This window comes from Glandiceps talaboti, chromosome 21, assembly GCF_964340395.1.
Source record: "Glandiceps talaboti chromosome 21, keGlaTala1.1, whole genome shotgun sequence".
Classification (NCBI taxonomy): domain Eukaryota; kingdom Metazoa; phylum Hemichordata; class Enteropneusta; family Spengelidae; genus Glandiceps; species Glandiceps talaboti.
Window position 1 is genome coordinate 18,936,457 of NC_135569.1, and position 18,522 is coordinate 18,954,978.

The window sequence follows — 18,522 nt, forward strand, 5'->3', positions numbered from 1 at the left end:
AACCGATGAATTCTTATATCAAGAATTTTTTTCTTATGCCAGGTTTAGCCAAAAATCTTGTCCTAAGAACTTATTTCAAGAATATTCAAGAAAGAGAATTCTTGTCCCAAGAATATTCTCGAGAATAAATTCTTGTCTCAAGAATATTCAAGAAAGAGAATTCTTGTCCAAAGAACATTCAAGGAAAAGAATTCTTCTCCCAAGAATATTCAAGAAAAGGGAATCTTGTCCCAAGAATATTCAAGAAAGAGAATTCTTGTCCTGAGAATTATCAAGAAAAAGAATTCTTGTCCCAAGAATATTCAAGAAAGAGAATTCTTGTCCCAAGAATTTTCTAGAAATAGAATTCTTGTCCCAAGAATTATCAAGAGATAGAATTCTTGTCCCAAGAATATTCAAGAAAGAGAATTCTAGTCTCGAATATTGAGGAAATAGAATTCTTGTCTCAAGAATATTCAAGATAAAGTATTCTTGTGCCAAGAATATTCAAGAAATAGAATTCTTGTCCCAAGAATATTCAAGAAATAGAATTCTTGTCCCAAGAATATTCAAGAAATAGAATTCTTGTCCCAAGAATATTCAAGAAATAGAATTCTTGTCCCAAGAATATTCAAGAAAGAGAATTCTTGTCCCAAGAATATTCAAGAAATAGAATTCTTGTCCCAAGAATTTTCAAGCAATAGAATTCTTGTTCCAAGAATATTCACGCAACAGAATTCTTGCCCCAAGAATATTCAAGAAAGAGAATTCTTGGCCCAAGAATATTCAAGAAAAAGAATTCTTGTCTCAAGAATATTCAAGAAAAAGAATTCTTGTCTCAAGAATAATCAAGAAATAGAATTCTTGTCCCAAGAATATTCAAGAAGGAGAATTCTTGTCCCAGGAATTTTCAAGAAAGAGAATTCTTGTGCCAAGAATATTCAAGAAAAAGAATTCTTGTGCCAAGAATATTCAAGAAATAGAATTCTTGTCCCAAGAATATTCAAGAAAGAGAATTCTTGTCTCAAGAATATTCAAGAAAAAGAATTCTTGTCTCAAGAATATTCAAGAAAAAGAATTCTTGTCTCAAGAATAATCAAGAAATAGAATTCTTGTCCCAAGAATATTCAAGAAAGAGAATTCTTGTCCTAAGAATATTCAAGAAAAGGGAATCTTGTCTCAAGAATATTCAAGAAAGAGAATTCTTGTCCCAGGAATATTCACGCAACAGAATTCTTGCCCCAAGAATATTCAAGAAAGAGAATTCTTGTCCCAAGAATATTCAAGAAAGAGAATTCATGGCCCAAGAATATTCAAGAAAAAGAATTCTTGTCTCAAGAATATTCAAGAAAAAGAATTCTTGTCTCAAGAATAATCAAGAAATAGAATTCTTGTCCCAAGAATATTCAAGAAGGAGAATTCTTGTCCCAGGAATTTTCAAGAAAGAGAATTCTTGTGCCAAGAATATTCAAGAAAAAGAATTCTTGTGCCAAGAATATTCAAGAAATAGAATTCTTGTCCCAAGAATATTCAAGAAAAAGAATTCTTGTCTCAAGAATATTCAAGAAAAAGAATTCTTGTCTCAAGAATATTCAAGAAAAAGAATTCTTGTCCCAAGAATAATCAAGAAATAGAATTCTTGTCCCAAGAATATTCAAGAAAGAGAATTCTTGTCCTAAGAATATTCAAGAAAAGGGAATCTTGTCTCAAGAATATTCAAGAAAGAGAATTCTTGTCTCAAGAATATGCAAGAAAAAGAATTCTTATCTGGAGAATATTCAAGGAAAAGTACTCATTATATGGAAAACATGATTTCCATAAATACAGTCCCCTTTAATGAAAAATCTACCCCAAACAAAACTTGTAAATTTTAAAACTTTTATTAACATAAATAATGGCAATATACATGTAAGTTAATAAAACTGTCATTAAATATTTTTTGAACTCTTCTAAAAATATAACATTTCAATGTCGTGCAACACTTCAACCAGTTTCATCTTCTCTAAATACTTTTATATGCCATACATTTATCTTGTTACAGTCAAATGAAATCTGGATATTAATTAGAAGATATTTAGCCTAACTTAAACGGCCTCAGTCCATTGAAATAGTTCACTGGGCTTGCCCCAAAAACTTAATGGACCTTGATTTCACAAGCTCAAGGATAAAAGTATGACATTGACAGACAACCCCAGAAAATTTGCTAATAGCCTATTTTACGACAGTTAACAGCAACAGGGTACCTACCCAAGAAATGCACACTTTCTGTAATTTAGATGGCAACAGAAATCTTAAATTGCAATAGGGAGACTTCATATTCAATTGCCCCTGAATGAATTTCAATTTTTACTTAAAAGATTAAAAATCAAACAAATCATAGACATTGGAGAGAAATGTACTGGAAAGCAAGCAAAAGATCAAAGGAAATCAATTGTGTACAAATGGTAGAACTGATTTATTCCCCGTCTATTGGGTACATTACTTTTTATCCAAAATATCCACTAAAATAGGGATGTACACAATTAATGTCAATGCAATCTGACCAATGACTTTGGACAAGAAGTCAAAATAGCCTGATTGATCTGTGCAGAAAATAGTCATTCTCAGTGCACCAAATATCAAAGTAATCTGACTTCTGATTTCAGAAAAGAAGTGACAACGTAACTTTGGAAAAAAGGTCGATGAAGAAGTTGAAATAGAATAGGCTGACAGACAGACAACAGAGAATCATCATAACTTTACCTGGCTGTTGTTTCCAGTCCATTTCTCATCAATGTCCATGATCTAATTAACTTGAATCAAATCTTTAAAAAATTAAATGCTCTTTCTATCAGGAGGAATTTCTTTGCACAGAAAAAACTACAAGTTGGGAAAATGAGGATCAAATTAAAAAGTTAAACAATTGTTCCTACTCGCTGTCATCGTTCGTCAGGTACTACAATGTATCTATGGAGTTCCTTCAGCTTCTTCCTATAGTATACGATGTGTTCTTCATGTCATGTGGATTAGTAAATTTGTCCTGAAGTACCTGTTCTTCGAGGAAGAGGTCATCATCATCATCTTTCAGCTGCGCAGCAGTCGACCATAAGTTTCCTCCAGCCACAACGGTTTTGAGCCATTTCTGACAGTTGACCATGATTCAGCATGCCATCTGCATCTCCCAGAAGACAGTGGATGTATTTTGAGAACAGGGTTCTTTGCCTTCCAGATTTCCTCTTTCCATGTTTTGGGACATACAATGCATACTCCTTGACAGGCTCCCCATCAGGCATGCGCAGTACATGTCCAAGGAATTTCAGTTGACGATTCCTGGCTCTCTCGACAAGGGGCATAGTCTCCGTAAGATTGTAGATAGAAACATTTGGTACTTTGTCAATCCTCTTGATGTTTAACATTATACAGTAACATGATGTGCCAAAGGAGTTGATTTTATTCTCCATATCCTTAGAGATTATCCATGACTCGCAGCCATACAACAATATGGTGACACAAGTTGTACAAGGAAGAGGTAGGCTTGAGCTACACTGTCATGGTAACCAACCTGAAAGTGAACAAGAAAGAAATTGTCTCAAAAGTTGTCAAAGACTTCCATAGTAATCTAGTACAGTTTAATAATTATATCTATTGTTAAGTGTTGCCCATGACCTTGTCTTTGTACTAAGTGTTGAGAGCTTCTTGAGATAGTAAAACAAGACAAGTTACTGGGCTATGTAGAATGTTACTTCTGGAGATGTACATGTAGCTAGGCAAGTTTCATGGCAATGTAAAATCTCCCCTCTACTGTCTATGGTAAAATGTACCTACATGTAGGCCAGGCCACACCCACAATGGCTGATCTGTCAGTCTAATATATGCTAATCTGCACCTTTTCTAAGTACATGTACACATGCTCAAGATTGCATAAGGTTTGTTTACATGGTGTTAGTTAGACTTCGAGTATATTGAGTGAAGTGTACTAAACATTGCTTACAGGATAAATTTGATGACATTGCAAGACCTTTCACTGGCAGGAGAGTCAAACTTTAAACCTCAAGCCCAGTGTAACAATGACCATGATAACATTTATACAGATTCAAAGTTCTGAAGAATGTGAAATAATTGCACACTTACCAAAGAATGCCCTCCACATTGCTTCTTTAACGTCTTCGTTTTTAAACTTGTTGATAGACTCTGAATACAACAGAAGCCACTCTCTAGGCTGGGTCGATATTTTTTCTAAAACCGGTCAAGGTTAAACCATCTTTTCAAGCATATGATGTATGATACAGGATCAAAAATGACAATGTTGTCAATCTTCTAACAAAGTGTGGTGTGCAGTTGTGAATTCAAAAATGGAGCCAAATGATGCTATCCCAGAAAGCATCAGGGCTGTCCACACACTATGATATATGGCCATATATACAAGCTTGACCAATGGAGACACACTATTAACAAAAGGGATATATCCTTTTGTTTGTGCATGGCTGAACAAGAAAAAGTAAGAATTTCATTCTTGTACCAAGTATTTTTGGGCAAGAAACCCCAAGAATTCATGGATAGACAAGAAAGAGTAAGAATTTCATTCTTGTACCAAGAATTGTTGGGCAAGAAACCCCAAGAATTCATTTCTTGTATCAAGAATGCATGGGTTGACAAGAAAAAGTAAGAATCTCATTCTTGTACCAAGAATCTCGTTCTTGTACCAAGAATTCTTGCTCAAGAAAACTCAAGAATTCAATTCTTGTAACAAGAATGCATGGGTTGACAAGAAAAAGTAAGAATTTCATTCTTGTACCAAGAATTCTTGCTCAAGAAAACTCAAGAACTCAATTCTTGTTTCAAGAATGCATGGGTTGACAAGAAAAAGTAAGAATCTCATTCTTGTACCAAGAATTCTTGCTCAAGAAAACTCAAGAACTCAATTCTTGTTTCAAGAATGCATGGGTTGTCAAGAAAAAGTAAGAATCTCATTCTTGTACCAAGAATCTCGTTCTTGTACCAAGAATTCTTGCTCAAGAAAACTCAAGAATTCAATTCTTGTAACAAGAATGCATGGGTTGACAAGAAAAAGTAAGAATTTCATTCTTGTACCAAGAATTCTTGCTCAAGAAAACTCAAGAACTCAATTCTTGTTTCAAGAATGCATGGGTTGACAAGAAAAAGTAAGAATTTCATTCTTGTACCAAGAATTCTTGCTCAAGAAAACTCAAGAATTCAATTCTTGTTTCAAGAATGCATGGGTTGACAAGAAAAAGTACGAATCTCATTCTTGTACCAAGAATTGTTGGGCAAGAAAACTCAAGAATTCAATTCTTGTTTCAAGAATGCATGGGTTGACAAGAAAAAGTAAGAATCTCATTCTTGTACCAAGAATCTCGTTCTTGTACCAAGAATTCTTGCTCAAGAAAACTCAAGAATTCAATTCTTGTAACAAGAATGCATGGGTTGACAAGAAAAAGTAAGAATTTCATTCTTGTACCAAGAATTCTTGCTCAAGAAAACTCAAGAACTCAATTCTTGTATTAAGAATGCATGGGTTGACAAGAAAAAGTAAGAATTTCATTCTTGTACCAAGAATTCTTGCTCAAGAAAACTCAAGAATTCAATTCTTGTTTCAAGAATGCATGGGTTGTCAAGAAAAAGTAAGAATTTCATTCTTGTACCAAGAATCCTTGCTCAAGAAAACTCAAGAATTCAATTCTTGTAACAAGAATGCATGGGTTGACAAGAAAAAGTACGAATCTCATTCTTGTACCAAGAATTGTTGGGCAAGAAAACTCAAGAATTCAATTCTTGTTTCAAGAATGCATGGGTTGACAAGAAAAAGTAAGAATCTCATTCTTGTACCAAGAATTCTTGGGCAAGAAAACTCAAGAATTCAATTCTTGTTTCAAGAATGCATGGGTTGACAAGAAAAAGTACGAACTTCATTCTTGTACCAAGAATTCTTGCTCAAGAAAACTCAAGAATTCAATTCTTGTTTCAAGAATGCATGGATTGACAAGAAAAAGTAAGAATTTCATTCTTGTACCAAGAATTCTTGCTCAAGAAAACTCAAGAATTCAATTCTTGTTTCAAGAATGCATGGGTTGACAAGAAAAAGTAAGAATTTCATTCTTGTACCAAGAATTCTGGCTCAAGAAAACTCAAGAACTCAATTCTTGTTTCAAGAATGCATGGGTTGACAAGAAAAAGTAAGAATCTCATTCTTGTACCAAGAATTCTTGCTCAAGAAAACTCAAGAATTCAATTCTTGTTTCAAGAATGCATGGGTTGACAAGAAAAAGTAAGAATTTCATTCTTGTACCAAGAATTCTGGCTCAAGAAAACTCAAGAATTCAATTCTTGTAACAAGAATGCATGGGTTGACAAGAAAAAGAAAGAATTTCATTCTTGTACCAAGAATTCTGGCTCAAGAAAACTCAAGAACTTAATTCTTGTAACAAGAATGCATGGGTTGACAAGAAAAAGTAAGAATCTCATTCTTGTACCAAGAATTCTTGGGCTAGAAAACTCAAGAATTCAATTCTTGTAACAAGAATGCATGGGTTGACAAGAAAAAGTAAGAATCTCATTCTTGTACCAAGAATTCTTGGGCAAGAAAACTCAAGAATTCAATTCTTGTATTAAGAATGCATGGGTTGACAAGCATAAGTAAGAATTTTATTCTTGTACCAAGATTTTTGTGCAAGAAAACTCAAGAATTCAAATCTCATATGAAGAATATGTATGGTATATTTCTTGGAGATTCTTATATTGAGAATTGCCTTTCTTGATGTTAAGATTCAATAAGAAAAAATTACTGACAAATTCTTGGGGCAAGAAAAAATTCTTGTGTCAAGAATATATTTCATACATTTTGGCATTTTGCATACTTGAACTTTCTTATTTATTCTTGAACGTGCTTGTTTGTTCTTAATTTTCTTGTGTCAAGAATTTTTTTCTTGAGACAAGAAAGTAAGAATTTTATTTCTGGTAGTGTAGAAACACCTTTAATCAGGATTTATATAGAAACACCAGAAACTGCAGTCCACAGATACATGTCTGCACTACAGTCCACAGATTCATGTCTGCACTACAGTCCACAGATACATGTCTGCACTACAGTCCACAGATACATGTCTGCACTACAGTCCACAGATACATGTCTGCACTACAGTCCACAGATACATGTCTGCACTACAGTCCACAGATACATGTCTGCACTACAGTCCACAGATACGTGTCTGCACTACAGTCCACAGATATGTGTCTGCACTACAGTCCACAGATACATGTCTGCACTACAGTCCACAGATACATGTCTGCACTACAGTCCACAGATACATGTCTGCACTACAGTCCACAGATACATGTCTGCACTACAGTCCACAGATACATGTCTGCACTACAGTCCACAGATACATGTCTGCACTACAGTCCACAGATACATGTCTGCACTACAGTCCACAGATACATGTCTGCACTACAGTCCACAGATACATGTCTGCACTACAGTCCACAGATACATGTCTGCACTACAGTCCACAGATACATGTCTGCACTACAGTCCACAGATACATGTCTGCACTACAGTCCACAGATACATGTCTGCACTACAGTCCACAGATACATGTCTGCACTACAGTCCACAGATACATGTCTGCACTACAGTCCACAGATACATGTCTGCACTACAGTCCACAGATACATGTCTGCACTACAGTCCACAGATACATGTCTGCACTACAGTCCACAGATACATGTCTGCACTACAGTCCACAGATAGATGTCTGCACTACAGTCCACAGATACGTGTCTGCACTACAGTCCACAGATACGTGTCTGCACTACAGTCCACAGATACGTGTCTGCACTACAGTCCACAGATACGTGTCTGCACTACAGTCCACAGATACGTGTCTGCACTACAGTCCACAGATACATGTCTGCACTACAGTCCACAGATACATGTCTGCACTACAGTCCACAGATACATGTCTGCACTACAGTCCACTGATACATGTCTGCACTACAGTCCACAGATACATGTCTGCACTACAGTCCACACATACATGTCTGCACTACAGTCCACAGATACATGTGTGCACTACAGTCCACAGATACATGTCTGCACTACAGTCCACAGGTACATGTCTGCACTACAGTCCACAGATACATGTCTGCACTACAGTCCACAGATACATGTCTGCACTACAGTCCACAGATACGTGTCTGCACTACATTCCACAGATACATGTCTGCACTACAGTCCACAGATACATGTCTGCACTACAGTCCACAGATACATGTCTCCACTACAGTCCACAGATACATGTCTGCACTACAGTCCACAGATACATGTCTGCACTACAGTCCACAGGTACATGTCTGCACTACAGTCCACAGATACATGTCTGCACTACAGTCCACTGATAGATGTCTGCACTACAGTCCACAGATACATGTCTGCACTACAGTCCACAGATACATGTCTGCACTACAGTCCACAGGTACATGTCTGCACTACAGTCCACTGATAGCTGTCTGCACTACAGTCCACAGATACATGTCTGCACTACAGTCCACAGATACATGTCTGCACTACAGTCCACAGGTACATGTCTGCACTACAGTCCACAGGTACATGTCTGCACTACAGTCCACTGATAGATGTCTGCACTACAGTCCACAGATACATGTCTGCACTACAGTCTACAGATACATGTCTGCACTACAGTCCACAGATACATGTCTGCACTACAGTCCACAGATACATGTCTGCACTACAGTCCACAGATACATGTCTGCACTACAGTCCACAGATACATGTCTGCACTACAGTCCACAGATACATGTCTGCACTACAGTCCACAGATACATGTCTGCACTACAGTCCACAGATACATGTCTGCACTACAGTCCACAGATACATGTCTGCACTACAGTCCACAGATACATGTCTGCACTACAGTCCACAGATACATGTCTGCACTACAGTCCACAGATACATGTCTGCACTACAGTCCACAGATACATGTCTGCACTACAGTCCACAGATACATGTCTGCACTACAGTCCACAGATACATGTCTGCACTACAGTCCACAGATATATGTCTGCACTACAGTCCACTGATACATGTCTGCACTACAGTCCACAGATACATGTCTGCACTACAGTCCACAGATACGTGTCTGCACTACAGTCCACAGATACATGTCTGCACTACAGTCCACAGATACGTGTCTGCACTACAGTCCACAGATACATGTCTGCACTACAGTCCACAGATACATGTCTGCACTACAGTCCACAGATACGTGTCTGCACTACAGTCCACAGATACATGTCTGCACTACAGTCCACAGATACATGTCTGCACTACAGTCCACAGATACATGTGTGCACTACAGTCCACAGATACATGTCTGCACTACAGTCCACAGATACATGTCTGCACTACAGTCCACAGATACATGTCTGCACTACAGTCCACTGATAGATGTCTGCACTACAGTCCACAGATACATGTCTGCACTACAGTCCACAGATACATGTCTGCACTACAGTCCACAGATACATGTCTGCACTACAGTCCACTGATAGATATCTGCACTACAGTCCACAGATACATGTCTGCACTACAGTCCACAGATACATGTCTGCACTACAGTCCACAGATACATGTCTGCACTACAGTCCACTGATAGATGTCTGCACTACAGTCCACAGATACATGTCTGCACTACAGTCCACAGATACATGTCTGCACTACAGTCCACAGATACATGTCTGCACTACAGTCCACAGATACATGTCTGCACTACAGTCCACTGATAGATGTCTGCACTACAGTCCACTGATAGATGTCTGCACTACAGTCCACAGATACATGTCTGCACTACAGTCCACAGATACATGTCTGCACTACAGTCCACAGATACATGTCTGCACTACAGTCCACAGATACATGTCTGCACTACAGTCCACAGGTACATGTCTGCACTACAGTCCACAGATACATGTCTGCACTACAGTCCACAGATACATGTCTGCACTACAGTCCACAGATACATGTCTGCACTACAGTCCACAGGTACATGTCTGCACTACAGTCCACAGATACATGTCTGCACTACAGTCCACAGATACATGTCTGCACTACAGTCCACAGATACATGTCTGCACTACAGTCCACAGGTACATGTCTGCACTACAGTCCACAGATATGTGTCTGCACTACAGTCCACAGATACGTGTCTGCACTACAGTCCACAGATACGTGTCTGCACTACAGTCCACAGATACATGTCTGCACTACAGTCCACAGATACATGTCTGCACTACAGTCCACAGATACATGTCTGCACTACAGTCCACAGATACATGTCTGCACTACAGTCCACAGATACATGTCTGCACTACAGTCCACAGATACATGTCTGCACTACAGTCCACAGATACATGTCTGCACTACAGTCCACAGATACATGTCTGCACTACAGTCCACAGATACATGTCTGCACTACAGTCCACAGATACATGTCTGCACTACAGTCCACAGATATGTGTCTGCACTACAGTCCACTGATACATGTCTGCACTACAGTCCACAGATACATGTCTGCACTACAGTCCACAGATATGTGTCTGCACTACAGTCCACAGATACATGTCTGCACTACAGTCCACAGATACATGTCTGCACTACAGTCCACAGATACATGTCTGCACTACAGTCCACAGATACATGTCTGCACTACAGTCCACAGGTACATGTCTGCACTACAGTCCACAGATATGTGTCTGCACTACAGTCCACAGATACATGTCTGCACTACAGTCCACAGATACATGTCTGCACTACAGTCCACAGATACATGTCTGCACTACAGTCCACAGATACATGTCTGCACTACAGTCCACAGATACATGTCTGCACTACAGTCCACAGATACATGTCTGCACTACAGTCCACTGATACATGTCTGCACTACAGTCCACAGATACATGTCTGCACTACAGTCCACAGATACATGTCTGCACTACAGTCCACAGATACATGTCTGCACTACAGTCCACAGATACATGTCTGCACTACAGTCCACAGATACATGTCTGCACTACAGTCCACAGATACATGTCTGCACTACAGTCCACAGATACATGTCTGCACTACAGTCCACAGATACATGTCTGCACTACAGTCCACAGATACATGTCTGCACTACAGTCCACAGATACATGTCTGCACTACAGTCCACAGATACATGTCTGCACTACAGTCCACAGATATGTGTCTGCACTACAGTCCACTGATACATGTCTGCACTACAGTCCACAGATACATGTCTGCACTACAGTCCACAGATATGTGTCTGCACTACAGTCCACAGATACATGTCTGCACTACAGTCCACAGATATGTGTCTGCACTACAGTCCACAGATACATGTCTGCACTACAGTCCACAGATACATGTCTGCACTACAGTCCACAGATACATGTCTGCACTACAGTCCACAGATACATGTCTGCACTACAGTCCACAGATATGTGTCTGCACTACAGTCCACTGATACATGTCTGCACTACAGTCCACAGATACATGTCTGCACTACAGTCCACAGATACATGTCTGCACTACAGTCCACAGATACATGTCTGCACTACAGTCCACAGATATGTGTCTGCACTACAGTCCACTGATACATGTCTGCACTACAGTCCACAGATACATGTCTGCACTACAGTCCACAGATATGTGTCTGCACTACAGTCCACAGATACATGTCTGCACTACAGTCCACAGATACATGTCTGCACTACAGTCCACAGATACATGTCTGCACTACAGTCCACAGGTACATGTCTGCACTACAGTCCACTGATAGATGTCTGCACTAGTCCACAGATACATGTCTGCACTACAGTCCACAGGTACATGTCTGCACTACAGTCCACTGATAGATGTCTGCACTACAGTCCACAGATACATGTCTGCACTACAGTCCACAGATACATGTCTGCACTACAGTCCACTGATAGATGTCTGCACTACATTCCACAGATACATGTCTGCACTACAGTCCACAGATACATGTCTGCACTACAGTCCACAGATACATGTCTGCACTACAGTCCACAGATACGTGTCTGCACTACAGTCCACAGATACATGTCTGCACATTGTTTTATGATCACAGCTTGAATTAACAAAGTTAGTCCACCTCTGTTTGAATTGATGAAATAAGTGTAAACTCAGCTACATTGTATAACAGACTCAGTATCTTAGCTATATATAACATGTTGATTATGTATGACATCTGCCAAAATTGTGTACAAATATTGGATCAAAAGTGTGACCTTATGACCTTTACTGTGCATAATTATAACTGTCCGTGTGGGTGAAACACAGACAGTAGTTGGCTGTCGATGCTCTGTCTTGCTCAGGTTTGACAAGTCTCTGATATAAACCAACATTTACAATATTTGTCAATGAGTTATAGTTTAGGTTTTACTTTGAATGTTATAAATTATATTGGAAACCCAACACAACAAACATTGACATCCCTAGAAATACCCTTCAATGCCCTATAAGAGTCCCAACGAAACATTTCCAATATAATGCTAATCATCGTACACAATACAACACACTAGTTTTGGGACTATGTCTTTGATTGAAGACTTGTTTTGATAGTAACAATTGTGTTTGTATACACAATGTTAGACTTCTAAAGAGAAAGAAATGACTTATATGAAATTGTACTGTTTAATAGTATGTAAATATTTTAGGAACCTTTATATAATGATACAACTATGTTTAACGGGATTTCATTGCGGTTCTCTGTTTTTTAATTTGTAGACGATGGTTTGTTATACAAAGCAATCAATTGATTTATCAAAAGAAGCTTAAGGTAAGACTGTTAAGTGGTTGTCTGTGTAGTTTAAGAGGGCTTCACACTGCAAAGTATAATCCGCTCCTGGGCTGCTCTAAGTTTTAGTCTGACCTAAACGCACTTTGTGAAAGAGTTAGGGTGGTCTAAGTCAGACTTCTAATAGTCTGGACCAAAAAGGCTGACTATGTCCGGACTATAATATAGTCCAGGCCAGATTTGTCAATATGGAAATATTTACAGTAGACTAGGTCCTAAATCACACCCTCACTGTTGACCTGACTGATGACCACCCTGCAGTAGACATTTACAGTGGACTAGGTCCTAAATCACACCCTCACTGTTGACCTGGCTGATGACCACCCTACAGTAAACATTTACAGTGGACTAGGTCCTAAATCACACCCTTACTGTTGACCTGGCTGATGACCACCCTACAGTAAACATTTACAGTGGACTAGGTCCTAAATCACACCCTTACTGTTGACCTGGCTGATGACCACCCTACAGTAAACATTTACAGTGGACTAGGTCCTAAATCACACCCTCACTGTTAACCTGACTGATGCCCACCCTACAGTAGACATTTACAGTGGACTAGGTCCTAAATCACACCCTTACTGTTGACCTGGCTGATGACCACCCTACAGTAGACATTTACAGTGGACTAGGTCCTAAATCACACCCTTACTGTTGACCTGGCTGATGACCACCCTACAGTAGACATTTACAGTGGACTAGGTCCTAAATCACACCCTTACTGTTGACCTGGCTGATGACTGCCCTGCAGTAGACATTTACAGTGGACTAGGTCCTAAATCACACCCTTACTGTTGACCTGGCTGATGACTGCCCTGCAGTAGACATTTACAGTGGACTAGGTCCTAAATCACACCCTCACTGTTGACCTGGCTGATGACTGCCCTGCAGTAGACATTTACAGTAGACTAGGTCCTAAATCACACCCTTACTGTTGACCTGGCTGATGTCCTACAGTAAACATTTGACAATGTCAGCTGTAGTAATGTGAGGTCGTGGTGATAAAATGAGGAGACAAAATGAGGAGACAAAATGAGGAGACAAAATGCCTGATTTCTATCATCCAAAGTACAGTCATTGTCAAAGGTGCACTGGCCACCAAGGACAACAGAAATATTTTAGTATTACTTTCATCTCGATCTCTGTTTGCTTCTTCTTCATCAAATATCTCTTGAATACATCTTAATCTGTTCAAATGCCTCTGAGTCTGATGGAACAATTTTGATCTTAGTGTACTAATGCGTAAAAAATGCGCCAGCAAGTCAGCCATTTTGGATTATATTTAGGGTAGCTGTAATAATTGTAGCGTTTGTTGTGAGTTTGGCAGTTAACTGGAAACAAAATGCTACAATTTCTGTTCCATAAGGCTCCATAATTAATGTCAAAGTTAGGAAATGTCAAATTTTTTGGCAGGTAAGGTGTAATTTAACAGAAAAATCCACCCAACTTTGTGATTTAGATCTGAATTGCTTCCGTCTATTTGCGTTAATGTTATAGTAATTGTAGCGTTTGCTTCTAGTTAAACATCGGAATAAAAAAAAAGCACAAAAACAAAAGGAAACCCCTCAAAATCATAACAATAACACTGCAATTATTGCAGCCAGATGTTTAGGGTAGAGGGCACTGTGATATTGGAATGTTATGCCAGATCCATTGTTTCACAAATCAAGTCTGAAAGCAGATTAAATAATAAACTGTCATTTTTAGTGATTTATAGTGAACTATATTTTGCAGTGTGAAGCCCACTTTAGACATGTTTAGTTACATCATGGTTACATGATGTGTTGAACCAAGATAATTATATTGACCAATGAGTGAACTCATTACATTTATCTTGGTATATTGACCAATGAGCATACTCATTAAATGTATCTTAAGTTGGTATATTGACCAATGGGTGTACTCATTACATGTATCTTGGTATATTGAACCAATGAGTGTATTCAGTACATGTGTCTTGGTTTAACTGGACAAGCCAGTAAATGTTTTAGCACATTATGATTTTCACAGGACACACCCACTTTAGTTAAACTGACCAATGAATTCATCATCATCATTAATTAAAGTCGATTTCTTCCCCCTGGCGGGGGGTCACCGACTGTCCTTCTTTCCATGTGGCAATCACATTCCTCTATTTCTGCCTGTTCCCATAGTCATTGATGTTTAATCCAATCTGTTTACATTGTCCTTCCACCATACTCTTCCATGTCAGCTTTGGTCGCCCTCTCCCTCTTTTTCCATCCACCTCCAGATTCCATGCCCTCTTCACTCCTTTTCTTTCATCTTTCCTTAGTACATGTCCACACCATCTCAGACAGCTACGCCTTGCTACCTCTACAATTGACTCACATAGACCTAGCCGTTCCATTAGCACCTCTGAGCCAACCCTGTCACTCAATTTCACACCATATATCTTTCTAACCATAGCTCTCTCTGCTCTCCTCAAGATACCCTCTTCCACTGCTCTCATCACCCATGTTTCTGTCGCATATGTCATAACTGGTCTCACACATACCTTGTAGATCTGACCTTTCATTGCTAGAATTAGCCTACAACCACATAGTGCAGATTCAAGGTCTCTAAACTTCCTCCATTCCAGTCCCACTCTTTTTGTCACTGCAAGCTCACTGCCTCCTGCACCATCTAAGGTATCACCCAGATAACAGAACTCTTTTACTCGGTCCAGTTCCTGCAGCCTTTCATTTACAGCACTTGCATGCTCCGGGTTATCACCAACAAACTCTCCACCTTGTAGGCATTTCCAACACTCATAATCTGTTGCCATCACACTTGTCACTCTCCTTACTGCTGCACACCTTCCATGAATCCATTTCCTGCACTTCGTACACAGTATCGAATTTCTCATTACTCTCCTATGACAAATACCACATGGGTCAATCTTTGCTTTTGCCCTGACTCCATTGCCTGCTGCACACTCCATGATCTTCATCTTTCCCATATTCACTTTCAGACCCTTTCCTTCGAAAGCACATCTCCAAGCAGTAAATAGCCTCTCCAGTTCCTCCATGGACTCTGCCATCAACACCAGGTCATCTGCATAAAGAAGCTCAAACAACTCCCCCTTTCCCACCTCTTCAGACAGCACATCCACAACTACTGCAAACAGAAGTGGCGAAAGTGCTGACCCCTGATGTACACCCTCTCCTACCCTAAATTCATCAGACAACCCTGATCCCACTCTGACTCTGGTCTTTGCATTCTCGTACAGCTTCATAACCGCTCTAACCAACACTTCTGGTACCATTCTCTTTCTCAAAGCCCACTCTATCACACTCTAATTCACTTGTTATATATAATTTTCACAGGACAAATCCACTGTAGTTAAACTGACCAATGAATGCACTTGTTATGTATAATTTTCTCAGGACACACCCACTGTAGTTAAACTGACCAATGAATTCACTTGTTATATACAGGACACACCAACTGTAGTTGCAGATTTAAGACTGTGCACTGTAAAACAAGCCAATGACATTGAACGAAGATTTTGTTTTGAAATTGTATCACCTTCAAAGTAAGTAGAATGATATGTATAAAACTGTAACTTGATTCTTTACTTTAGAAAGATGTTCATTAGCTGGTCAGTTTCAGTCTAATTGATGTATATTATGACCACTGTCAATCATTAGCTGGTCAGTTTCAGTCTAATTGATGTATATTATGACCACTGTCAATCATTAGCTGGTCAGTTTCAGTCTAATTGATGTATATTATGACCACTGTCAATCATTAGCTGGTCAGTTTCAGTCTAATTGATGTATATTATGACCACTGTCAATCATTAGCTTGTCAGTTCTAGTCTAATTGATGTATATTATGACCACTGTCAATCATTAGCTGGTCAGTTTCAGTCTAATTGATGTATATTATGACCACTGTCAATTATTAGCTGGTCAGTTCTAGTCTAATTGATGTATATTATGACCACTGTCAATCATTAGCTGGTCAGTTTCAGTCTAATTGATGTATATTATGACCACTGTCAATCATTAGCTGGTCAGTTTCAGTCTAATTGATGTATATTATGACCACTGTCAATTATTAGCTGGTCAGTTTCAGTCTAATTGATGTATATTATGACCACTGTCAATCATTAGCTGGTCAGTTTCAGTCTAATTGATGTATATTATGACCACTGTCAATCATTAGCTGGTCAGTTTCAGTCTAATTGATGTATATTATGACCACTGTCAATCATTAGCTGGTCAGTTTCAGTCTAATTGATGTATATTATGACCACTGTCAATCATTAGCTGGTCAGTTTCAGTCTAATTGATGTATATTATGACCACTGTCAATCATTAGCTTGTCAGTTCTAGTCTAATTGATGTATATTATGACCACAGTCAATCATTAGCTTGTCAGTTTCAGTCTAATTGATGTATATTATGACCACTGTCAATTATTAGCTGGTCAGTTTCAGTCTAATTGATGTATATTATGACCACTGTCAATCATTAGCTTGTCAGTTTCAGTCTAATTGATGTATATTATGACCACTGTCAATCATTAGCTGGTCAGTTTCAGTCTAATTGATGTATACATCAATTAGACTGAAACTGACCACTGTCAATCATTAGCTGGTCAGTTTCAGTCTAATTGATGTATATTATGACCACTGTCAATTATTAGCTGGTCAGTTCTAGTCTAATTGATGTATATTATGACCACTGTCAATCATTAGCTGGTCAGTTTCAGTCTAATTGATGTATATTATGACCACTGTCAATCATTAGCTGGTCAGTTTCAGTCTAATTGATGTATATTATGACCACTGTCAATTATTAGCTGGTCAGTTTCAGTCTAATTGATGTATATTATGACCACTGTCAATCATTAGCTTGTCAGTTTCAGTCTAATTGATGTATATTATGACCACTGTCAATCATTAGCTGGTCAGTTTCAGTCTAATTGATGTATACATCAATTAGACTGAAACTGACCACTGTCAATCATTAGCTGGTCAGTTTCAGTCTAATTGATGTATATTATGACCACTGTCAATCATTAGCTGGTCAGTTCTAGTCTAATTGATGTATATTATGACCACTGTCAATCATTAGCTTGTCAGTTTCAGTCTAATTGATGTATATTATGACCACTGTCAATCATTAGCTGGTCAGTTTCAGTCTAATTGATGTATATTATGACCACTGTCAATCATTAGCTGGTCAGTTTCAGTCTAATTGATGTATATTATGACCACTGTCAATCATTAGCTGGTCAGTTTCAGTCTAATTGATGTATATTATGACCACTGTCAATCATTAGCTGGTCAGTTTTAGTCTAATTGATGTATATTATGACCACTGTCAATTATTAGCTGGTCAGTTTCAGTCTAATTGATGTATATTATGACCACTGTCAATTATTAGCTGGTCAGTTCTAGTCTAATTGATGTATATTATGACCACTGTCAATTATTAGCTGGTCAGTTTTAGTCTAATTGATGTATATTATGACCACTGTCAATCATTAGCTGGTCAGTTCTAGTCTAATTGATGTATATTATGACCACTGTCAATCATTAGCTGGTCAGTTCTAGTCTAATTGATGTATATTATGACCACTGTCAATCATTAGCTGGTCAGTTTCAGTCTAATTGATGTATATTATGACCACTGTC

At 38.6% G+C, this 18,522-nt stretch overlaps 1 protein-coding gene across 3 annotated transcripts in view; it reads left to right on the forward strand.

Moving 5' to 3' along the window:
• The window catches only part of LOC144451331 (arf-GAP with coiled-coil, ANK repeat and PH domain-containing protein 2-like), a 93,766-nt gene that overhangs the window by 35,909 nt on the left and 39,335 nt on the right, over positions 1-18,522 (forward strand). For all 3 annotated transcript variants that reach the window (XM_078142137.1, XM_078142138.1, XM_078142139.1), the window contains exons 12-13: positions 12,806-12,857; positions 16,313-16,410. In XM_078142137.1, the coding sequence (XP_077998263.1) occupies positions 12,806-12,857; positions 16,313-16,410 (150 nt within the window). The remainder of the gene's footprint in view (positions 1-12,805; positions 12,858-16,312; positions 16,411-18,522) is intronic.